The following is a 22668-nucleotide window of genomic DNA, read 5'->3' as shown; positions in this document are numbered from 1 at the left end:
TGTACTCCGGGGACACTGTGCTGCCTCTTGCTGGGAGAAGCTGGGGAGCTTCCTGGAACAGGTGTGGGCTTCCCCTGCCCCTGCTGCCTTCCAGTTGGTGCTGAGTTGGTCCCAGGCAGGGGTCACTGCTGATACTCACCAAGCACCTCTTTGGGCCCAGCTGTCCATCTTCATGCAGCCCTGGGGGAAGGAAGGCACTGCTAACCCCAGAGAGAAGGGGCTCCGAGAGGATGAGGGCTCAGGGGTCTCTGGCCAGAGCTGGACTCCCAGACCAGGCTCCTCTGCCAACGTGAGATAGGGCTCAGGTGCAGGGCTGCTCGAGGCATGGAGTGGGGTTCTTTGGCACACAGCCACTGCTGGTCCTGGGGAGGGCCGCTTCTGATGCAACTGGGGCCCCTGACTGTGGTCTTGGGCAAAGCGGGTACCCAGAGGCCTGGGCTTAGAGATACCTCTGTGGCCTGTGCACCCCGGACACATATCCTCCCTGCCCTCATGCCCCCTCCCACCTGCTGTGGGGGTGCAGGATTCTCTTGCACAGGCACCCTTTGGGCACTGGCCTGGGCCCAGTGGAGGGCAGGATGGTGCAGGGCTCCTGATTTCCACTTTGGCGCTGTGGCCCCACTGCCTGTGGCTGCCCACCCTTGACAGAGAGCTCCACCGACCTAGCGGCCTCTGCAGGGCCGCGCCCGCCAGGACATCTCCCTTCTCGGCTTTGGCTTCTTTTCCGTGTTGGCTCCAGGACACACGTGTGTATGTGCGTACATTCGTGTGTGCCTGTGTGTTCGGGCACGTCTCTATGTGCCTGAGTTTGGTGTCTCTGTATGTCTTGTGTGCAGTTTTGCATTCGTGGGTTTGTGCGTCTGTGTCCATACGTCGGGGCCTGCGTTGGTGCGTGGGCACCCACCGGCTGCCTGGCCCGTGAGCGCGCGCCCAGGAATGCGCGGTCCCTGAAGCGGCGGGGCGGGGCCGGGGGCGGGGCCGGGTGGGCCCCTTGGCGTATGCAGACTTGGCCTTTACCTGCGGGGGGCGGAGGGAAAGCTGAGAACTTAAAAGCGAGGGCGGGGCGCGCGGGCCCAGAGCGGCTCCACTGCAGCGCCGAGCCGATCCCAGCGACTGAGCGCGCCGGCTTAACTCCAGAGCCGGGAGCCGGGAGCTTGGAGCCGGGAGCGGGGTCCGAACCGCCTGCCGCCCGCCTCCGGCCACCCGCCACCCGCCTGGGCTCCCTGCCAGCGGCTCAGGGCAGAGGGCGGCTGGTCCATGGAGGCGTCCCGGGGCCGCGGCGGGCTGGCCGCGCTCTGGTACCTCGGGCTCCTGGGGGGCCTGGCGCGCGTCGCGGGCACTCATTACCGCTATCTCTGGAGGGGCTGTTACCCGTGCCACCTGGGCCAGGCTGGCTACGCCGTGAGCACCGGTGACCAGAGGCCAGGTGGGCGCTATATGAGCTGGGGCAGGGGCGGGTGGGAACAGGGTGCTGCTCCCAGGCACAGCTCCCTTTGTTTTCCTCCTTTTTTAAAAAAGTTTGCCAGGCTGGAGGGAGCAGGGCTGGGCAGCCCTAGGGTGGCCCCTGCCTCTGGGACAGGGCCGTGAGGAATCAGATATTCCCGTGGCCTGAAGGCAGAGGCTGCTGAGGCAGGGAGGCCCCTGACTTCAGAGAAGGAAAACATCCCCTTCCTTTAGCCTGTGAACTCAGGGGGTGTGCCCTCAGAGGCACTGGCAGCTCATCCCCTTGCTTTAGCCTGTGGACTCAGGGGGTGCACCCTCAGAGGCACTGGCAGCTCATCCCCTTGCTTTAGCCTGTGGACTCAGGGGGTGTGCCCTCAGAGGCACTGGCAGCTCATCCCCTTGCTTTAGCCTGTGGACTCAGGGGGTGCACCCTCAGAGGCACTGGCAGCTCATCCCCTTGCTTTAGCCTGTGAACTCAGGGGGTGCACCCTCAGAGGCACTGGCAGCTCATCCCCTTGCTTTAGCCTGTGGACTCAGGGGGTGCGCCCTCAGAGGCACTGGCAGCTCATCCCCTTGCTTTAGCCTGTGAACTCAGGGGGTGCGCCCTCAGAGGCACTGGCAGCTCATCCCCTTGCTTTAGCCTGTGGACTCAGGGGGTGCGCCCTCAGAGGCACTGGCAGCTCATCCCCTTGCTTTAGCCTGTGAACTCAGGGGGTGCACCCTCAGAGGCACTGCAGCTCATCCCCTTGCTTTAGCCTGTGGACTCAGGGGGTGCACCCTCAGAGGTACTGGCAGCTCATCCCCTTGCTTTAGCCTGTGGACTCAGGGGATGCACCCTCAGAGGCACTGGCAGCTCATCCCCTTGCTTTAGCCTGTGAACTCAGGGGGTGCGCCCTCAGAGGCACTGGCAGCTCATCCCCTTGCTTTAGCCTGTGGACTCAGGGGGTGTGCCCTCAGAGGCACTGGCAGCTCAGGGAGTCAAGCTAAAGGGAAAACTGCAGAGAGGGGCCTCTGGGGAGTACTAGCACTGGGTCTTCCCCTGAACTGTCCCAAGAGTCCAGCTCCTTTAAGGTCATGTGTGTGGATGTGGCAGGTGCTGTCCAGCTCCCTCCCCAGGGCTCACAGGCATGTGTAGCTGCAAGGACAGCTGAGAGGTCCAGGGCCTGAGGCTCCCAGAGGCTGCAGTGGGAAGTGGATGCACCCGTCCCCCACCCATCCTCTCTGCCCCTGGGAGCTGGTGCCCACCCTGGGCCAGCCTTCTCCAAGGAGTTGGGATCCATGGAGCTTGAAGCAGCATCCTCAGGAATGAGGGGAAGTCTGGTTCCCAGGGAGTTTCACCTGTAGCACCCGGGGGTGGGGTGGGGGCTGGGGGCTGCTCCTTCCCAAGCCTTTCTGGTGCCCTGGGATGGCTCCTCAGAGCCATTGATCCTGTATTCCAGTTGCCTGGGGTGAGGCTCTGCCTCTCTCCTCCCTGAAGGGTGCTGGGAACGCAAAGCCCCTGCCCCTCCCAGGTAGGTAACCTCTAGCTTGGTGGCTCAGCCCAGACCAAGTCAGTGCTGTCGTGCCACCAGCAGTGGCGCTGACTGGCATGAGACTAGCACCAAGGCCACAGGCTGGGTGTGGCTGTGCTTTGGGGAGCTGGGAGCCCCAACCTGGGTCCCAGCCTGCTGCAGCTCTCAGGGCAGAGAGAAAGGCCTGTGGGTCACGGTATGCACTCCTTGGGAATAAGGACCTCATGGCATATGGAGGACAAAACCAGGCTCTGAACTTGAGTGAGGCTTTCTGGTAGATGTCCAGAGGGCTCCAAGTTTCTTGTGAGTGCAGACCAGCTTCAGCAGAGGCCCATTCGTGGCAGGCCACTCAGGCCTGTGGCCTGGGGCTTATTCCCAGCCAGGAGCTGTGGGGCTTGGGAGATGGTGATGGAGGCCCCATGGGCTCCCCAAGGCTCTGGCCAGCCTCCAGCCTCCAGTTCCAGTACCTAGGGAACCAGCCATGCCGGCCTAGTGAGTCCTGTGTACTACTGATGTCCTCAGTTGGATACCTCGTGGAGGGCAGCAGCAGGACCCTGGCCCAGCTGTTCCTTAAAATAGCCACTCTCAGGCCCCACCGCTCCTTCCACATGGCTCCTCTCTGGAACATGAGGTAGCTGCCCTGACCCTACCTGGCCTGTCCCCCTCTTGAGGTGTGGTGCTTGGCGTTGGGCTGGATGGGGTAGAATGGGCTTGCCCCCAGGCCAGCCTGCTGGCCCTGGAATGAGCCATCTTCATCTCCTGACTCTCCTGGGTGAGCATGGGAGGAGGCCTCCTCTGGGGGTTCCCTCGTGCCTCGAGGTTCGAGCCTACCCCTGCAACTCTTTCTGCTGGTGTTCAGAGTCTAAGGTGACAGTGCTGTGTGGGGTGTCCGGGGCACTGGTCCCACTGCTGTAACAAATCCCCACACACTCAGACAGTCCCGGAGGTCAGAGTCCAGAATGGGCTGAAATCGAGGTGTGGGCATGGCTGTGTTCCTTCTGGAGGCTCTGGTGTGTGTGTGTGCGCTTGTCCTGTCCGGCTCTTGGAGCCTGTGTGCATTTCAGGTGCACCCTCGAACCTCCCACTTCCTCCCTCTGCCTCCTTGTTAGAGGACCCAGGATGACTTCACAGCATCTTTAACTCAATCCCCAACAAAACCCTTTTGCCGTGGAAGGTTTGGAGGATGAGGATGTGGACATCTTTGGGGGGTGTTATTCAGCTGACCACAATGTCCTTAAAGGGCACCGGTAGCTCCTCAAGCCGTGGGCTCAGCACCTGTAGGGTCCTCTGGTGTCTCTGTTCCTCCACCACCTGGGCTCTATGACAGTAGGGTGGGCAGGGTTTAGGGACCTCTTCCTGCCTTGCTAAATGTAAATACTTTCTCTAAAGGGGATTTGCTCAGTTCAAAGAGGCCCAATCTCAGAGCTGGAGGGAACCCCAGCAGGAGGTCATCTGGCCGGGTGCCCTGTCCATAAGTAGGTGAGGAGAGGCCCCAAGTCCTTCCGCCTTGAGTGGCTCACTGTGTTCAGATGCTGATCCTGGCTGACAGCAGACAGTAGGTGCCGGAAGCCCATGGCAGTGCTTCAGTGCCCCCTGCCTGGGCCCCCACCACAGCAGTCCCCTGACCGCCAGACACTGCAGTTTCAGGGGTGGACATTCAGGGCTTAGGCTGGGGTCAGTGTGCCAGCCCCTACTGTGAGGGATGCCATGGGAGAAGGGTGTGGTGGGAGGGAGGGGTGCAGGGGGGAAGAGGTGCTAAGGCCCACGCCTCTGCCTTTAGGAGCTGGGATTTCTGCAGGGACTTGGTGCTGGGAGCCACTGGACGAGCCCTAGGACAGGCTACTTAAGAGCAAATGGTCCTGTACTTATAGTAGAAGGGTGATAGGAGCCATCAGGGGTGCAGGCGTGTGTGAGCACGGGGCCTGGGCTGTGCAGGGTTGGGCTGCAGAAGAGGGTAACCAGCTGGAGGGGGCCTGATGACCAGCAGGGCTGCACCGTGCTGGCATCTGCCTGGCGCTTCTTCCCAGACTGTCCTGTTTGGGTGAAGGTGTAGCCTCCAGGCCCAGCCTCCCCAGCCAGGGCTCAGGACGACTCTGCACCCACCACTCTCTGTCCAGAGTCACCTCAGTCAGTCTGTCTGTTAGCTGAGGTCGATTCAGAGCCACTCGCTGATAGCTGGGATTTTACAGAACCAGCCAGCTCCTACTGAGCACATGCTATGTGCTACGTGCCCTGTGGAGTCTGTGGGATCACACTATTACCTTTCAGGGCCCTCTCGGGGTCTGAGTGAGGTCCTGAGTTCGAGGAAAGGGTTTCTCCTGGGTGGGTGCTGCCTACCTGCCCTCTCCAGCAGGCACCAGTCTCTCCAGCTGACACTCCTATTGGAGGGATTTGGAACCCTCTGTTGCCTGCCAGGGACTTCTTTGGGGCCGTTTGAAGTCTGTTAACCTTTTGTTTTCAAGCTTCTTCCCACAAACCATCCTGGTGTCCTGAAGAATGTAACTCTGACTTCCTGTGCTGCTGGAGATGTGCTCTTGGTCTCATTTGCCTCCTCCCTGAGGCAACCTTGGGGCTTAGGAGGGACACTGGGCCCAGAGCAGAAGTGGCTTGTGTGTAGAGTACAGGGCCCTGGAACTCAGGCAGAGACTCTGGCCTCCTGGGCTGCCACTCTGGGCTGCCAGGCACGGATTGGCAGGCAGGTCTCTGCACTCTGTGCTCAAGAGACACAGCCCAGCAGGCGGGCACCATCCCCTGGTGCAGGCTGAGGGGACAGCTGTATAGAGCTTCGCCCTGTGTCCTGCCGTTAGCATTGTCCAGCTCGGATGGCTGGAGTTTAGGGTGGGCACCTCAAAGGCAGTCATTTTCATGGGGATGGAGGGTACTGGCTATATGGAGAGGTCACAGCTGATGGTGGGAACCTGGCAGATTGTTATAAGGAAATAGAGTGAGAACTTGGCTCTGGGTAGCTACGGGTGGGACTTCCCGGCCAGCCACGTTCCAATGCAGCCAAGGACTCATCTCTTGAAACAACAGTATCTTTTCCTAGCAGTGTAGAAATCTCTAAGCATGGAAAGTATCCTTTCCTCTCAAGGCATGGGCAGTGGTCTGTTGTCACCCTGACCAGAGGGCCTGTTCGCTCAGCTCATATCTTACACAAAGAGCATTTACATGCCTGTCTCCCTGTTAATGGCAGCTCTCGATGGCCCCCTCTCTTCTGATCTGGTATTGGCTGCCCAGCTAGTGAGGTTGGAAGGTAAAAAGTGTCACCTGGCCTGAGTAGCAGGCAAGGACATTGGTTCCCATGTCCTGTTTCAGGGTGGCTCCCATTTCTGTTCTTGCCAGGGTTATCAGCCTCCCTCCCTCATCTCTCTCTGTCTCCTGGCCATCAGGTCCACATTAGCAAGGTCTCTCTCTCGAATTAGCTCTGACCAGGGAGTGGGCGGCTGCCTCTCAGTTGTGCCTGGAAGCCGCCAGGCCCCCTAGGAGAACTCTCCTGGAATTCCTCCAGAATTCTCACGGGCAGGGGTCACCGGGCATTCTTGGGGCAGCCTTGGGCATGGGCAGTTCCGTCTGTCTCCACTGCTGGTTTTTTCCCAGTCATGCCAGCTTTAAGAACCTCTGTGTGCTGGGTGCCCAGCCAGTCAGCCCAGGAGCTTCACACTTGGGTGTTCCCAGACTGGTGACTTTCTACCTCCTATCTGTCTGCCTGGACTCCTCCGAGACCTGGCTTGGCTGTGTGGACCTGGAGGTGGGGGACTTGTGGGCAGGAGGGCCTGTGATACGAGGCTCCTCCTGGAAAGGGAACATCTGGGACCTGCCTCATCCCTGCCCCATTCTCCATGCTAGGGATGCCTGGGGGTAGGAGGCTGTGCTGATGAGCAGGAGTGGATGAGGCCCTGCAGGGTGTCTGTGGCCCCAGGCTACGTTCTGCTCCCCTTGGCTGACCCCTCCAGGCCGTGGAAGTCCGGCAGTGAAGATAAGGCTGGGGCTTCTAGATCAGGCCAGCCTTGGACTCCATCCCCTGTCTCTCTTTGGGGACTCCTGAGCTTAGAACCTGTAAATGCAGTTCTGCATTTTAGTTGGCCTTTGGGGGGGGGGTCTGAAGGGTCTGGTGCTTGGGGTAGGGATGGCACTTTATAGGGCAGGGCACCTGTCTGGGGATGTGGCAAAGCCTCCCTCTGGGCCCCTGCATTTCATTCCTAGGGATGATAGCAAACACCACAACTGGGTGGTCTGAAGCAGCCGGAATTTCTTCTCTCGAAGTTTGGAGATGGAGAATCTGAGCTCCAGGTGTCGTCAGGGCTGTGCTCCCTCCAAACCTGCAGGGAGAGTCTTCCCTGCCCTTCCTTCTGGCCTGTGGAGGCTCCTGGCCGTCCTTAGCTTGTGGCCACCTCACCCAGTTCCTGCCAGGTCTTCACTTGGCCTCTGTGTGTGTCTCTTGTCAGGACACCCTTGTCCAGAATGATCTCATCTGGATCCCTAACTTGTTACATCTGCAGCAACCTTCCTGCCATGGTCACGGTCACATTCTGAGACTCCAGATGGACGTGAATCTAGGGCAGAGGATGTTTAAACCAGCACCCCTGACCCCCACTCTCCCCACGCTTTGGCTCTCCCACCTCCTGTAGCCGAAAGTTCTGAGTTTCTCCTTTTGGCCTCCTGAGCTGCAAGAAAGGGGTGGCTTTGCCTGGGAGCACTTTCTGGATTTGGACTTAAGGAAATAGCATATGCTCCAAGTTCAGTCTTGAAAGGCGCTAGGAGCTGGGCTGCCCCCCCTGCGACCCTGCTCTTGTCTGCTGTGCCCCACCTGAGCAGATGGCCCTGGCCCTGCTTTCAGCAGGTATGGGTGAGGGGCTTGGTGCCCTAATACCTGGGCACTGGGGTGGGGGGCAGGTCCTCAGTGAGGTGGGCCATGCTGGGCACATGCTCAGCTGTTAACAGGTCCCCTCTCTTGTGCAGATGTGGATGAGTGCCAAGCACACAACGGCGGCTGCCAGCACCGGTGCGTGAACACCCTGGGCTCCTACCTCTGTGAGTGCAAGCCTGGCTTCCGGCTCCACACGGATGGCAGGACCTGCCTGGGTGAGTATCACCTGGAGACCCATTCCCGCTGGCCTCTGCCTGGGAGGCACATGGCCATTCTCTGGGCGCATGGGGGTAGGGTGCTTCTCTCCACTTCAGAGACCAGAGCAGGCCCAGGCAGCTCTGAGCAGCTCCTTCCTGGCCCTGCCTGCCGTGTGGCAGGGCGGCCTGCCAGCCCCAGGGGGCTGGGCGCACACTCACATGTCCCGGCCCCTGCGGGGAGCCAGGCTGCTGCCCCATGAAGTTTTCCTGGGTTGGAAAGTAGAAACAGATGTAGGAATGTTGTGATGTGCTTAGGACGGCTAAAATGGGGATCCCAGCCCTCTGCCCACTGGAGGGGCTTCAGGAAGCTGTGGCTGGGGACTTTGTAGCCTTGGGGACCCTGGTCCCTTCAGGTCTCCTGGAAGAGGCAGCTCTGGGGTGGGGGGAAATGTCCTTCCCTTACCCCTCCTCAGGCAGGGCTTTCCTGGGAGAAGGGAGACCCTAGAGGCCCTTCCAGGGTGGAGATACCTGTCTGCCTAGCTGACCATACTCCCTAATCTTCCTCTCCACTATCTGTCTTAACAGTGTCCTTCTGTGAGATGCCCCTGGAAGGGACAGGACTGAGATGGGATAAGTAATAACATGCAAAGAGAGCCCTATTCTGTAGGGCTCAGGAATGACCCATAGCGACTGCTAAAAGTTGCCTGGAGTCCCTGCCTAGCCGAGCGCATTGCTATGCCTATGGCTGCCTCCCTGAAGCCTTTCCTGGGAGATGTCTGTAGCTCTAAGCCCCAGAAGTCCTAATTGGGGGCATTTGCTCATTTTAAAGGGTCTTTTTAGCAGATCCCTCGGCAGTGTCTGCTCAGCCTTGCAGGAGGCTACAAGGACCTCCAGCCCCTCTAGCTGACAGCCCCTGGAGTATGCACCCTGTATGGGGGGCTCTCAGGGCCTCCACAGCCCTCCGGGTGCAAGCCCCTCCTTGCGTCTCCCACTGGAGGGGAGACTCCTCTGTAAGCTGGCCTGTCACCAGAGGGCTCTCATCTATTCTGTTTGGATGCAGAGCTGTGATCTCAGAGTCATTTTCTGTTTCTTTTGACTGCACCTCCCAGCAAGGACTTTATGCCAAAGCTTCACAGAGTCACAGTCTCACTATGGAGACGTGGCCGAGGCTTTCAGCATGGTCTGTTCACTACAACAAGATGCCATAGTCACGGGCAGGGCGATTTCACCAGGAAGTGGGTGGCGACCCTCACTTTGGCAGGCATCACCCGACCTATGTGGATCGGCCCCATTCCCAGACTGCCCGTGCCTGGGCACTACCCAGACCCCTTCTCAGTTCTCCCTGCCCGTCTCCAGCCTCCTGTGGGGGCTGCTCACTCTGCATGGGGCTATTGGTGGCTGGTCTTATGTATCAGGAATTCCTGGGAGCTGACACCAGCTGGTGGGCAGGCCAGGTCCCAGGTCTCCTGGGAGTGTCCAGGATGGGTGTAGGTTTGTCAGCCTGGGTCTCCCGTGAGCTGCCTTCCTTATGGGGGCCTGAGAAGCTCCCAGAGTGGACATGGGGTCTCCTGGGGCTTTTTCCTTGGCAGAGCCAGTGTGTTTGTCCCAGAGTGTCTGTCCCTGGGCTCCAGCCATCTCAAGTTGCTCTTGTTGCTCAGGTGCCTGCTGGCCAGTGGGCTGAAGACACTGGCCCGAGCAGGTGGGGAGGGTCATGGCTGAGGGGCTGCCCTGCAGGGGGCTTCCTGAGGGTACTGTCTGGTCCGAGCCAGGCTGCCTGGACCCTGCTGGGGCTCAGAGGGTCTTCTGCTGGACTTCCAGCCCCTCCTTCTCCCCATCAGGACTCCCAGCCTGCAGGGTTTGGGGCTGGCAGTGGTCTTATCCTCTAGTTCAGGGTCATAGTAGCACCCTTTGGGCCTGGGCTGTGGTAGGGCTTCAGAGGCTGTCCCCCGGCCCCTTGTGGGCCAGCTACAGGGCAGGCCGCATAGCTAGAGCATAGCGGCTGTGGAGCCCTGCCTGGGCCTGCTGGGTGCTATGACCTCCTGGGGCTTTGCAGGTGGACCAGGGCTGGGCAGTGCAGCCCTGAGGTTATGAAATCTCAGACCTTTCCCTAGCACAGCTTAGAGTGAGGAGGAGGGAAAGAAAAGGTGCTGTTCTTTCCCAGTGTATGATGAAATCTCTCAGGGTACCAAAATGTCCAAGGCCCAGAGCAACCTGAGAAGACCCCAAAGGAGGCTGTGCTTGAAGGGGGCCTTGAAACACACTGGGGAGGTTGAAACACACTAGCACTCACCTTCAAGTGTACAATCTCCATGCATTCCTCCCTTCCAGATGATCTTACAGAAATAAAATGCAAAAAGGTTCCATCCTTAACAGTAAGATTTAAAAGAAGAATTTTGCCACTGGCTCTGAGTGCAAGAAGAGATGGACTGGGGCCTTGTCCCCCTTCCCTGGTGGCCCCAATCCTGGGACACTTCATCACCCAGGATGTCCTCCTGGGCATGGCCCCCAGTCTCTGCTTCTCACCCCCCGGGCCTGGACCAGCCCTTTGCCTCTCCAACTGTGGAAAGTAGGGCCTGCCCAGGGCAGTGGCCAGGCAGTGACCTGGCTGGAGTGTCTAGGCGCGTCATTCTCGCTCTCCCATGATGCCTTGCAGAGCACCGGCATGCAAAACCCAGGAGCAGAACAGCTCCAGGCCATTTGCTACCTTGCACTGGGGAGTCTCCTGTGCACCTGGGGTGTTCTGAGCCAGCCCCACACCTGCCCCTGGGTCCTGAGGTTGGCCTGGCCGTGGCCTTGGACATGGCTGTTCCTGCATGTCCCTCTCTGAGAGACCACAGATGACACTGGCTCAACCGGAAGGTGGTTGTCCAGGTGGGGCCAGGCTCTCTGTCTTCCTCCTTTTGGCCTTATACCTCTCAGGTCTTTGGAGTGAAGGCTGGTGAGGCTTCTGCTGTCGGCAGCATCCCCTGGTGGTCTGGCTACTCCCTGACCACGTCCCCTTCTCCCAGAGTTAGATGGGACTTGGTGTGTGCACGGCTAGAGGAGGCCTCCACATCCACCTTCCTGCCTGCCTCTGCCAAAGGCCTGCTATGTCCCCCAGGAGCAGACCATTTCCTTCCCAGGCCTGGGTCTCCCCATCAGGGCAGCAGGTCCCCAGGATGCTCCCTCAACTCCTGCTTGCAGGGGAGGCCTGGGAGGCTGCTGCTGGCAACGTCTTAGAGCAGGGGCCAAAGCCACAGGCGCAAACGTGTGCAGGCTGCCAGGCTCATCTGCAAAACCCATCCATGCAAAGCCACAGATGGTCTCTGCCATCCCCAGGCCAGACAGGCTGCACAAGCAGGGTCTGTCTTCCCAACTGCAGGCGCCAGAGGAGGCCCAGCCTGAGCCAAGCCCCCGGGAGAGGAGGCAAAACCCCTCACCCCATCCTTGAGACGACCCTGGACTTCTACACAGGGAGGACCTTGTCCCAGCCTTGCCTGAGTCCAGAACTCCATGGGTGTAGGTTGAGGTGGTGGTGAGGTGCTTCAGTGCAGTGAGGGGCAAGGGGGTGGGCTGTGGCATAGGTGCGTCCCAACCCAGGGAGGCTGGGGTGGGGACTCCAGAAATTCAAGGGGCAGGTAGGGCAGACCGATAGGCAGGACAGTTAATGCCTCTTGGGGTCAGTCGGGAGCAAAAGGAGGTCAGAGCAAAGGGTGAAGCACAGTTAGCTCCTGGCATGGGGGACAGGCTAGCCCGGCCCTCCCCCAGCTGTGGGCCATGAGGTCAGCTCAGCCTGGGTCCCTAGAGGGGACGGTGGCATTTCTCTCCCCACTTGGTGCTCTGGCAGCCTATGGCTATGTTGGGAGCTCTGTGTTGTGGGGCAGTGGCACATGGGCAAGGAACATTTCTGTGGCTGTCAGTGAGCTGCGTACCCCATGGCAGGGTGGGGGCAGGAGGTGAACTGTGGGCTGCCTACAGGGGAGAGGGGGATGAACCCCCCGGCCCCAACAGAGGGCTTTCTAGAAGGAAGGGCTGTGGGTGACCATTGACCACATGTGGCGGGAGGCTCTTGGACCTAGAAGCCAGCCCAGTCAGCGGGCAGTAATTACATAAACCTCGGGAAACTACCCTGGAGCCAGCCGGATCCCCCAGCCATGGCCTAGCCCTTAGCTGATGAGCTTGTGGGGAGGGAGGTGAGCAGTCCACAAGGTCTGCCATTGCGGACGTCACTACCACTTCCTCCAGGGCCCTGGGCTACACCAGGCTTGGCACTGGGCCCCTCCCGGACTGCAGAAGCTGCCTCCTAATCCAGGAATAGCACCCCTGGTCACGGGCACAGCACCTCCCAAGAACGGAGAACAAGCTGCACAGGCAGTCCCCACCCTCTGTCCTGGAGGAATACTGTATTCTAGAATTTTCTGTGTACTTCTTAGGGTCCCTACCTGCTCTTCGAAGCACCAAGCCTCACATTTGATGAGTTTCCTGGGTGGCGGCGACTCCTGCTGGCAGAGGGTGGAGCTGCAGCCAGCTCTAATGGACCTTGCAATTCCTGGCTGAAGTGGGGCGTCCTGGGATTTGCAGATTGGGAGGGCATCTGGGTATTTCAGTCAGCTCTGGCTGACTAACCAAATACCACAGTTGTGGAGGCTGGATGTCCTGGATGGACATGCCAGACAATTCAGTTTCTGGCGAAAGCCACCTGCGTTCTGGCTTGCAGATGGCTGCTTTTGTGCTGTGAGGAAGGAGAGACAGAGTCTATTCTTATGAGGACACTAATCCTTCTGCCCTCATTTATCTTTAATTATGTCCATGAAGAGTCTCTCTCCAAATATGGTTACATTAGGGGTCAGGACTTCAACAAGTGAATTTGGGGGCACACAAACATTGAATCCGTAACACAGAGGGCTCTCCATCTGATCTGGAAGTGGGCAGGGACCTAAGTTAGGCCTTGGTAGAGAAAGTGCCTGGAGTCAGGAGGGGACAAGAACATCTGGCAGGATTCCTCACACCCACCAGCAACCCTCACCATCGGGGGGGGGGGTTTCCTGTTGTGAAAATAGCCCTTGGTCTTACAACAGACCTGAAGGGGAAGCAGGATTGTTGGGACGCCTGTCAGTCAGCAGGTGAGTCAGGGGAGGGCATTGTGAGTACAGACCAGGGGGAGGGGATCTGCCCCCTACTCAGAGGCAAATCCCAAATCCCCCTCTTTTGCTGAACTCTTAGCTCAGGTCTGAGCTTGGTCTGATCTGCAGAATGGCAGTTGGGGGTGAGCCTTTGGCTGTGGCCTGGGCAGGGGTCGCTGGGCTGTGTGTTCCATAGGTGGGTGTCACAGTGACCAGGAGGGGGTGGGAACATCCCCACCAGCACTGGGCACTTGGCTGCACAGGCTGGCCCTTCATGAGCAAGCTGCACAGCCAGTGCCTGAGAAAATCTGCCTTGCTCAGCTTTCCGGGAACCCACAGCTTAGGCTGTGTGATGACACTGGGCTTGGCTCCCTGGTGTGCACAGCTTGGGAGCAGCTGGAGTGTCACAAGTGTGAGAAGTGGAGAGGATGGCTCTGCAGAGGATGGCTCTGCAGAGACCCCGCCCCTGTTGGGCTCCAGTGCCTGGGTGGGGCTCCAGTGCCTGGGTGTCCTGGTCTCCTGTCCAGAGAGCCATTGGGGAAGCCCCTGTCCATCCCAGCCTGGCCACAGCTCCCCAGGGCCTTGTTGTCCATGAGCCTGCCCGGCCTGGCTCCCCTACCTTGGGCTCTGCACCCCTCCATGCCTAACCGGCCTTGCCAGAAAGGGCTTCTGGTTCCTATTACGTGTTCCAAGCAGGGGGTGCAGTTGGTGTTGTGAACACAAACAGCCCCCAGGAATGCGGGGCCAGCTCAGGCCATGCTTGGAAGCCTCTCAGTGATGGCCCGTGGCTTAAGCAGAGCCATCTCGGGGGAGGCAGCAGGATAGCTCCCGTCTGGCCCCGGGGTCTTTGCAGAATTGGGAGATAGGTGGGTGGGGAGGGGACCTCGGGGCTGATAGGCTTCAGGCAGTTCTGTCCTGGGCCCCTCCTTCCACACGCACCAGGCCCAAGTGGAGCCAGGAGATGGAGCAGTCACTGCCACCCATGGTGTCTTCCCCCAGGAGGGGATCCTTAGCACATGCTCCCCACTGGCATGGAGGGAGGCGAGGTGGTGTGGTGAGCATTGTGGATTTGGGACAAGCTTTGACAGAGACTCTGCCCTGGGTTGGCAGTGTGTCTGGAGCTCCCGGAGCCCCGCCTGCTTCCCTTTGGCAGCTCCTTTGTGGTGTTGGGTTCCCACCCCATGTGCAATGGTGGTAAGCACTTTACCCAAACTGCAGCACCACCCCACAAAAAGCAGCTCCTCGGGGTGAAGCCGCCCCACTCCCAATCTTGGTACCTCAGTAGCAGGACTCAGGCTTGCTCTAGGCACAGATGATGGGCAGACAGCCTCCCCCTGCCTGGGCACAGGAATAGCACATTCTTGTGGCTTCCCCACAGGCTTGGGCTGTCCCCTCCCTAACCACAAGGCGAATGCCACAGACACCACCAAATCCCCGCGAGGAGCTGTCTGCTGCTTCTGGCATAGACACAGTGCCCACCCTGGGTACCCACCCTGGCCCAGTGCCCTCTGCTCACCTCCCTGGGTCAACTGAGGGCAGGGCTGTCCATTCCCTGGGCACCCACCTGGCTCCCTCTGGGCCAACCTGACCCCACAGAGCCTGTTTCCTGCAGGGGCCTGTGTGGGGGGGCTGGGAGGGATAACCTGCGTGAGGTCGGGGATGAGGGGTGGCTTGGCGTGGGCTAGGTAGGAGCTGCTCTGGACCTTCGGGGGCTGGGTTCAAGCCTGTGGGGCACAGTGACTGTCCACAGCAGCCCACAGCTGCCCCCTGCCTTGACATGAGGACCAAGAGCCTGAGGTGCCTCTATCACCCCTGCCACCACCTCCTTCCAGGGACTGTGCCAGACTGCTCAGGCACCAAGCCTCATCCTCAGCCTTCTCAGTGCTTTGTGGGTCCAGCCCTCAGGCAGGCTGGGCCAGAGGATGCAGAGGACTGGCTAAGGTCCTGTGTGTCCTATATGTGGGCAGAGAAAGCAGAGGCAGGCCTGGGAGCCAGACAGGGAGGAGCTTCAAAGATGGAGGTAGAAAGGTGGAGGGTCCATCAGGAGGAGGTGGCTGTGCCATCTTCTGCTCCGTGCCAGCCTGGGGTGGGGACTGTCAGCCATTCATCCTCCTGGGTTGACCTGGATCCTCTTCACGCCTGCAGTCATCAACTCCTGCTCCCTGGCCAATGGCGGCTGCCAGCACCACTGTATCCAGCTCACAGCAACCCGGCACCGCTGCCAGTGCCAGCCCGAGTTCCAACTCCAGGAGGATGGCAGGCGCTGCATCCGTGAGTGGGGACAGAGGAAGGACCCCACAGTCTGGGCCCAGGGCAGGCGCTGCATCCGTGAGTGGGGACAGAGGAAGGACCCCACAGTCTGGGCCCAGGGCAGGCGCTGCCTCCGTGAGTGGGGACAGAGGAAGGACCCCACAGTCTGGGCCCAGGGCAGGCGCTGCATCCGTTAGTGAGTGGGGGGACCCTGCCTGGGCTGCTAGAGCTGGAAGCAGGTCTCGTGGGAACTCCTGAGGCTCTGGGAGACTTGGTGCGGTATGGCCCATCTGTTAGGGCCGTGTTCTGGGATTACACATCTGTGGAATCAGGAAGCTGGGGGGTGATGCCTCAGTTCCATAGCTGCCCCTCTCTGGGGTTGCTGTAGGCCTCTGGGACCTGGAGGCAGCTCCACCGGCACTTTGCTCTGGGGTCTCGGAGCTGCTTACGTAGGAGGAGGGGGCTTTTTTGATGGCAAAGGTGAGGCAGGCTCAGAGTCCCCCAAATGTGGAAATAGGGGGCTATGGTCAGGGTGGGTGCTGAGAATCCCTGGCCTCCTGGGTCCTCCCAGCAGGGCAGAATGTGAGCATAGGCATGGGGGAGCTGGGGCTGGGGCCAGTGGAGGACAGGATGGCATGGGTCGCCAAGCTGGGGAGTCACAGTCTTGGTGTCAGCCCTGGCACCTCGACTGTCCAAGAGGGCTTGTCGACCTTGTCCTGAGGACTTAGTCTTCTGGTGGGAAGGAGCTCCCACATCCAGGAAGAGGGAGACCCACTGCTCAGCCCCTACCCAAAACAGGAAGTGCTGCTTGGAGGCTTCCTGAGGGGCCCCTCAGGAGGCACCGCATTCTATGGGGCTCCCTGCCCTGATTTCTTCCCTCTGGGTCTGTAATCACAGGGAGAAGCCCATGCGCAGAGAGGAATGGCGGCTGCATGCACACGTGCCGGGTGCTCCAAGGTCTTGCCAGCTGTGAGTGCCACGTGGGCTATCAGCTGGCGGCCGACCACAAGGCCTGTGAAGGTAGGGGCCCCCACCTGTGGTACTGCCCCTCCCTGGGGCCACTTATGGCACCTGCTGGACCAGGTCCCTTAGTAGCCTGTCCCCGCCTGGCTACCTTTGGGTGACTAGTAGCCTGTCCCCGCCTGGCTACCTTTGGGTGACTGGAATGCACTTGTTCTTAGTTGACCCCGCCAGGGGATAGGAACCACTCGTGGATCTGTTCCCATCAGGGGCTCATGTGTACGGGAGCACACGTGAGACCTCAGGCTTCACACGCCAGACCTCAGGCTTCACTTTTGTTTTTAAAAATATTCCTTGTGGGGGCGGCGCCTGTGGCTCAGCGGGTAGGGCGCCGGCCCCACATGCCGAGGGTGGTGGGTTCAAACCCAGCCCCGGCCAAACTGCAACAAAAAAATAGCCGGGCGTTGTGGCGGACGCCTGTAATCCCAGCTACTTGGGAGGCTGAGGCAAGAGAATCACCTAAGCCTAGGAGTTGGAGGTTGCTGTGAGCTGTGTGACACCACGGCACTCTACCAAGGGTGATAAAGTGAGACTCTGTCTCTACAAAAAAAAAAAAAAATATTCCTTGTGAGGCTGAGAGCAGTGGTTTCCACCCGTAATCTTAAAACTCTGAGAGCCCGAGGTGGGAGGATCCCTTGAGCTCAGGAGTTCAAGACCAGCCTGAGCAGAGTGAGACTCTGTCTTTACTAAAAATAGAAAAAAATTAGCCCAGCTGCTCCGGAGGCTGAGGCAGGAAGATCACTTGAGCCCAGGAGTTGGAGGTTACTTGAGCTGTGATGCCACAGCACTCTACCCAGGGCAACAGAGTGACACTCAGTAAGAGCTGCTCATTAGGAGACCCAAAGAGATGGACATGAACTAAGGAGCAGCCCCGGGGACAGCACCTCCTGGCTGACTTCTGCTCTACCCTGAGGCGGTTTCTTAATGTTCTCGGTTAGACTCAGATCTCAGCAGGGTGCCGTTGTCTGGAATTCATTCCCACATCCTTGGCAGCCCATCCACTATCCACCATCCACTGTGGGATGTGTATTAATAATGCCTTCCTGGGGCGGCGCCTGTGGCTCAAAGGAGTAGGGCGCCGGCCCCATATGCCAGAGGTGGTGGGTTCAAACCCAGTCCCCGCCAAAAACTGCAAAAAAAAAAAAAAAAAAAAGCCTTCCTGGACCTCTGGGTGTTTCTGATGTTTGGCCTTTGGACGTTTGGGCTGCTCTGGGCAGCCTTGGGGAGGGGTCTCTCCATGGCTCTGGTGACCCTCAGGATGTCTCAGAAGCAATGAGGTCCAGAGCAGGTAGCGACCAGTTTCCGAGGCATCCTGCCATATAGCCGCAGGGTGCCCACAGGGAGTGGGGTTCCTGTGGCTCCACACCTTTGCCATCGTTGGGAACTGCTTGTCTGTGTGGAGGACGCACCCTGTCACTCTGGGTACAGGTGGCTTTGTGGGGTAAGTATGAAACCAAGCTGAGGGTCACCTTCTTTATCCTAAGGAGTTTGCAAGGGCATAACTAGCAGTCGACAGGGACAGCAGGACTCTGTCCTGACCAGCTGGGCCACGTGGCTACAGGCCCTAGGTGTCAGTGGGTCAAAGCCCTGAGCCTCCCCTTGGTCTCTCCCGTAGATGTGGATGAATGTGCCACCGGGCTTGCTCAGTGTGCCCACGGCTGTCTCAACACTCCAGGGTCCTTTAAGTGTGTGTGCCATGCAGGCTACGAGCTGGGTGCTGATGGCCGCCAGTGCTACCGTGAGTGGACAGCAGGCAGCGGGTCCTGGCTAGAGGTGCCCCGGGTGTCTCTCCAGGACCCCAGGCCTGCATGCTGAGGAGCGGGGCTTCCTTGTCCATTGGCCACAGCCCTGGGCAGTGCCCCCAGAGGAGAAGGAGGGAAAGCGTGAGGGCTGGCCCAGGCAGCAGAGTGTCCCAAGCTCAAGAGGCTGGTTGCTGGGTGGGGAAGGACTGTGGGTAGGTCACCCCAGGCCCTGTCTCACTTGGTGGTGGCCGATCTCTGTAGGGATCGAGATGGAGATTGTGAACAGCTGTGAGGCCAACAATGGCGGCTGCTCCCACAGTTGCAGCCACACCAGCTCGGGGCCACTCTGCACCTGCCCTCGCGGCTACGAGCTGGATGGGGACCAGAAGACTTGCATCGGTGTGGCTGGTTCCCCCGGGCCTGCCCATCCCAGGATCTGGGATTGGTTTGATACTCCCTCTTGTCTCCCTAATCTTGCTGGAGAGAGGCAGCATCCTGACCTGGGAGGACCCCAGAGTGCATGGCCCGCCTGGCACCCACCTTGCCCCCTCAGCACCTCTCAGGCTCCTCCATTCCCTTGAGTAGCACCTGACACACTGTGGCTATGCAGGGTCCTCTCGTAGGTGGCAGAGCCTGACTCCCAAGGGGACCCTCCCTTCCAGCCTGCCCGGCCCAGGCCCACCTTGTTCACAGCAGATGGGGTGACCCAGGGGCTGTGATGTGTCGTGTATGTGTGTGTGTGAAACAGCGCCAGGAGGCACACATGGAGGTGTGCTCAGTGGGGCTGGACGTGGGTGTGTGCGTGTGCCCTGCAGATGTGGACGACTGTGTGGACAGCCCGTGCTGCCAGCAGGTGTGTGCCAACAGCCCCGGCGGGTACGAGTGTGGCTGCTACGCTGGCTACAGGCTCAGTGCCGATGGCTGTGGCTGTGAAGGTGCGCTGCTGGGTGGCTTGGGGAGTGGGGCCACCCTGGAGAGGGACACAGGGCTAGCTCTGGCACTTATAGGTGGGCACTGAGTGCTTGCTATATGCAGGACTGTGTGACCTGCCTTCTCCTTCTCTCTCAGGCTGTGCTCTCACAGGGCTGGGTCTGCACCCCTGGTTGCTCCCAGCAGGGCTCCCCACCAGGTGTCCACCGTTGCCTGGCTGGGGGGGGTGGGGGGATAGGGGCAGGATGATGGCCAGGGAGGCTGCTATGGCCATGGGATGGGCTTGCCCAGCTGGCTCATAAGGTGAGTGCTGGGCTTCAGCAGGGCTGCCCTGGCCTCTGTGCAGTGGGCTCCTAACCTGGGAGCAGCCACCCAGCAGCTGCCTTTGCCCACAGATGTGGATGAATGCGCCTCCAGCCGTGGAGGCTGTGAGCACCACTGTGCCAACCTGGCCGGCTCCTTCCGCTGTTCCTGTGAGGCTGGATTCCGGCTGGACGAGGACCGCAGAGGCTGCTCCCGTGAGTCTCCTGCCTTCTTAGTCTGTCCGCCAGAGCCCGCAGAGTACACTCCACACCTGCCAGTCCCATATCCACCCTGCCTGGGGTCTCTCGACCCCTGGCCTCTGGGCCTGTACTATCTCTCAGGCTGCTGGGTACCATGTGGGCCCCACTGAAGCTGAAGCCCTGCCCCTGCCATGGGCAGCAGTGGTGGGGGCAGGCGTCTTCCAGGGCAGCCTGTCTCTCAGGGAGTGCCAAGGGTCCTGCTTCCATCTTCACCAGCTGAGAGAAGGAATCAGGCCCTAAGGTGATGTCCTGGACTGGTGCCAGCTGTGCCCAGGGTGGGGGCTAGGATGGGCTTGGGGAGAGCAGGGGCATCAGCAGGGTCTATGGGGCCCACGGCTTCTCTATCTTGAGAGGTGGATAGGGGTACACTATCCAGAGGGCTGGGATGACCCTCTGCTCGCGGGCTGAGGAGTGGGGACTGAGGGGCAGCAGGTGGCAGGTGGGATCTAAGGGCCCCTATGCCCCCCAGCCCTGCAGGAGCCCACAGTGGAGCTGGACAGCCGGCTGCCCTTCGTGCGGCCCCTGCCCCATGTCGCGGTGCTCCGGGACGAGCTGCCGCTGCTCTTCCAAGACCACTACGCAGGGGCCGAGGAGGAGGAGGAGGAAGAGGAAGCGGAGCTGCGGGCTGAGCACACGCTTGCGGAGAAGTTTGGTGAGCAGTGTCTCAGCCCTGGGCTCTTGCTGTCAGAGAGCCCCCTGCTGGAGTCTGGGTATGAGGAAGGGTCTCTGTGATGTGCCCTTGTCTGTCTAACCAAGACCCAGAGAGATCTAGCCGCTCCATCAGTTTGCACAGCTCATGCTGGCTGGCAGCTCAAGGCTCCTCCTGACCCCTGCATCTGCTCCCACACTCACCCCATGGGGTGACTCTCCTGCCCCTTCCCTGTGCCTGCCCAGCCCAGGTGGCGCTGGAGCTCAGGATCAGGCTCTGAGGTCCCTCCCTGTCTGCCCCTAGTCTGCCTGGACAACACCTTTGGCCATGATTGCAGCTTGACCTGTGATGACTGCAGGAATGGAGGGACCTGCCTCCCTGGCCTGGATGGCTGTGACTGCCCCCAGGGCTGGACTGGGCTCATCTGCAATGAGAGTGAGGCCACTGGGCGGGGTCGCCACGCACAGCCCATTCAGTTTCACTCCTCCTGCTGCCTGGGCAGGGGCCGTGTGGATCCATCTGCTTCTCTGTCCAGCCTGTCCAGGCACTGCTCCAGGTGGTGGGATACCCTGGAGACAAGCAAGCTGAGGCCCCTGTCCCTGGTGATGCCAGTCTCAGGGCTCCAGCAATAAGCAACTAATATTTAAGGGCCTAGGACAGTGGGGACGGGGGCTGCTGCTGGGTGGCTGGTGGTGGGGTCCTCTGGCTTGGATGGTCGGGCCAGGGCAATGCTCTGTGCTGCTCTGCCTGCCTTCAGGGGCTAGTTCTGAGTGGGCATGTTGGCCTTCAGAGGTATGGGGCCGGCTGCATGTGCCGTGAACGTGGGTGGGGCAGTGGGCATAGGCACGTCACTGGAGGCTGCAGGAGCTGCTTCTCAATGAGTTGCCTCCAACCCGGGAGGCTCTCAGCGTGGGTGTAGCTGTGGTGGGTCTCTGAGCCTGAGCCCCACTGGTTGGCGACCTGGGCGCTTCCCTGTTGTCCCTGTAGCTTGTCCCCTGGACACCTTCGGGAAGAACTGCAGCTCTTCCTGCAGCTGTCAGAATGGAGGGACCTGTGACCCCATGACGGGGGCCTGCCGCTGCCCTCCAGGTGTCAGTGGAGCCCACTGTGAGGATGGTATATGCTGCTCTCCTAATCTGGAATTATCCCTGGCGTACAGGGAGGTGGGAGACACTACCCCCCACTGTCTGCCCCCTATCCTGGCTTTCTCTGCAATCTCCTTCCTGCTCTAGACTAGTGAGAGGGATGCCAAGCTTTGCTCACTCTCCCTCCCTGCTCACCGCCCTTCCTCCAGAGTGCCAGGCTGTGCCTGAGAGGGAGCAGCAGCAGCCCTAGCCCCCACTGTCCTAGGACCTTTAGTGACAGAGGCATCAAGTTTTCACTGTTGCTGATTGTCCCAGGGCCTGATTGTAGAAGCTGGTAAAGACTTCACAGAGCAGCACTTTTGGAATGGGTCCCCTTGGGAGGTAGTGAACTCCCCATTCCCAGAATCTTTCAAGTAGAGCTATATGATGGCTGGGGGCGATTTGCAGAAGGGAAGGGCAGCAGCATGTGGGTAGCATGCAGTGATGCTGATGTCCTGTCTAACTCTGAAGTCCCAGCATTTCTGGATAAATTACAGAGTCCATGTAAATAAGTTTGCTCAGGTAGGTGGCTAACGCTTTATCTTTACATCTTCAGACCTTTTTATTTACTTTTTAAAATTTATTTTATTTATTTTTTGAGACAGAGTCTCACTTTGTCACCCTCCGTAGAGAGCCACATAGTCACAGCTCACAGCAACCTCAAACTCCTGGACTTGAATGATCCTCGTGCCTCCACCTCCCTAGTAGCTGGGACTACAGGTGTCCGATACAATGCCCAGCTGTTTTTACTTTCTTTCTTTCTTTTTTCTTTTTTTTTTTTTTTTGCAGTTTTTGGCCAGGGCTGGGTTTGAACCCGCCACCTCCAGCATATGGGGCCGGCACCCTACCCCTTTGAGCCACAGGCGCCACCTGTTTTTACTTTCTCACTCTTACTGAGGCTGGCCTCGAACTCCTGAGCTCAAGTGATCCTCCCACCTCGGCTTCCCAGAGTGCTAGGATTATAGGCCTGAGCCACTGGGCCAGGCCCTTTCAGACCTTTTTAATTCTGCCTCTGGCTAGAGACTATAGCTAAGGTTATCACAAACTTCCTGACTCAGTGAGAGCTTGTCCCTACTGCCCTGGGGTGGCCCTGGAAGCTTCGAGGGTTCCACATGCTAGACTCCGTGGGCTGGTGGCTATAGGGCGCCCAGACAGCCTTGAGGGGCTTCCTCTACCCTCCACCCTGCCCACTATCACCACCCTGCCTTCCCTCCCTTCATGCTGCCATTTCTGTCCTGCGGAGGGTAGGGCCCTGCTGCCTGTTAGAAGC

The 22668-nt window shown here is 59.6% G+C and overlaps 1 protein-coding gene across 3 annotated transcripts in view; it reads left to right on the top strand.

Moving 5' to 3' along the window:
• The window catches only part of MEGF6 (multiple EGF like domains 6), a 98372-nt gene that overhangs the window by 56601 nt on the left and 19103 nt on the right, over positions 1-22668 (top strand). For 2 of the 3 annotated variants that reach the window (XR_008376885.1, XM_053576083.1), the window contains exons 5-14: positions 7914-8036; positions 15266-15391; positions 16268-16390; positions 18006-18128; positions 18394-18531; positions 18948-19067; positions 19458-19580; positions 20095-20277; positions 20578-20709; positions 21262-21390. Coding sequence is in view for 2 of the 3 variants with exons in the window: in XM_053576083.1 (XP_053432058.1) it covers positions 7914-8036; positions 15266-15391; positions 16268-16390; positions 18006-18128; positions 18394-18531; positions 18948-19067; positions 19458-19580; positions 20095-20277; positions 20578-20709; positions 21262-21390 (1320 nt within the window). In the remaining variant the exon portion in view is untranslated. Of the gene's footprint in view, positions 1-7077; positions 7795-7913; positions 8037-15265; positions 15392-16267; positions 16391-18005; positions 18129-18393; positions 18532-18947; positions 19068-19457; positions 19581-20094; positions 20278-20577; positions 20710-21261; positions 21391-22668 lie in introns of those variants that run through there. The other variant, XM_053576084.1, reaches the window with a different exon arrangement.

This window comes from Nycticebus coucang, chromosome 22 (assembly GCF_027406575.1).
Source record: "Nycticebus coucang isolate mNycCou1 chromosome 22, mNycCou1.pri, whole genome shotgun sequence".
Taxonomy (NCBI): domain Eukaryota; kingdom Metazoa; phylum Chordata; class Mammalia; order Primates; family Lorisidae; genus Nycticebus; species Nycticebus coucang.
This window is presented reverse-complemented; position numbering and strand designations above follow the sequence as displayed.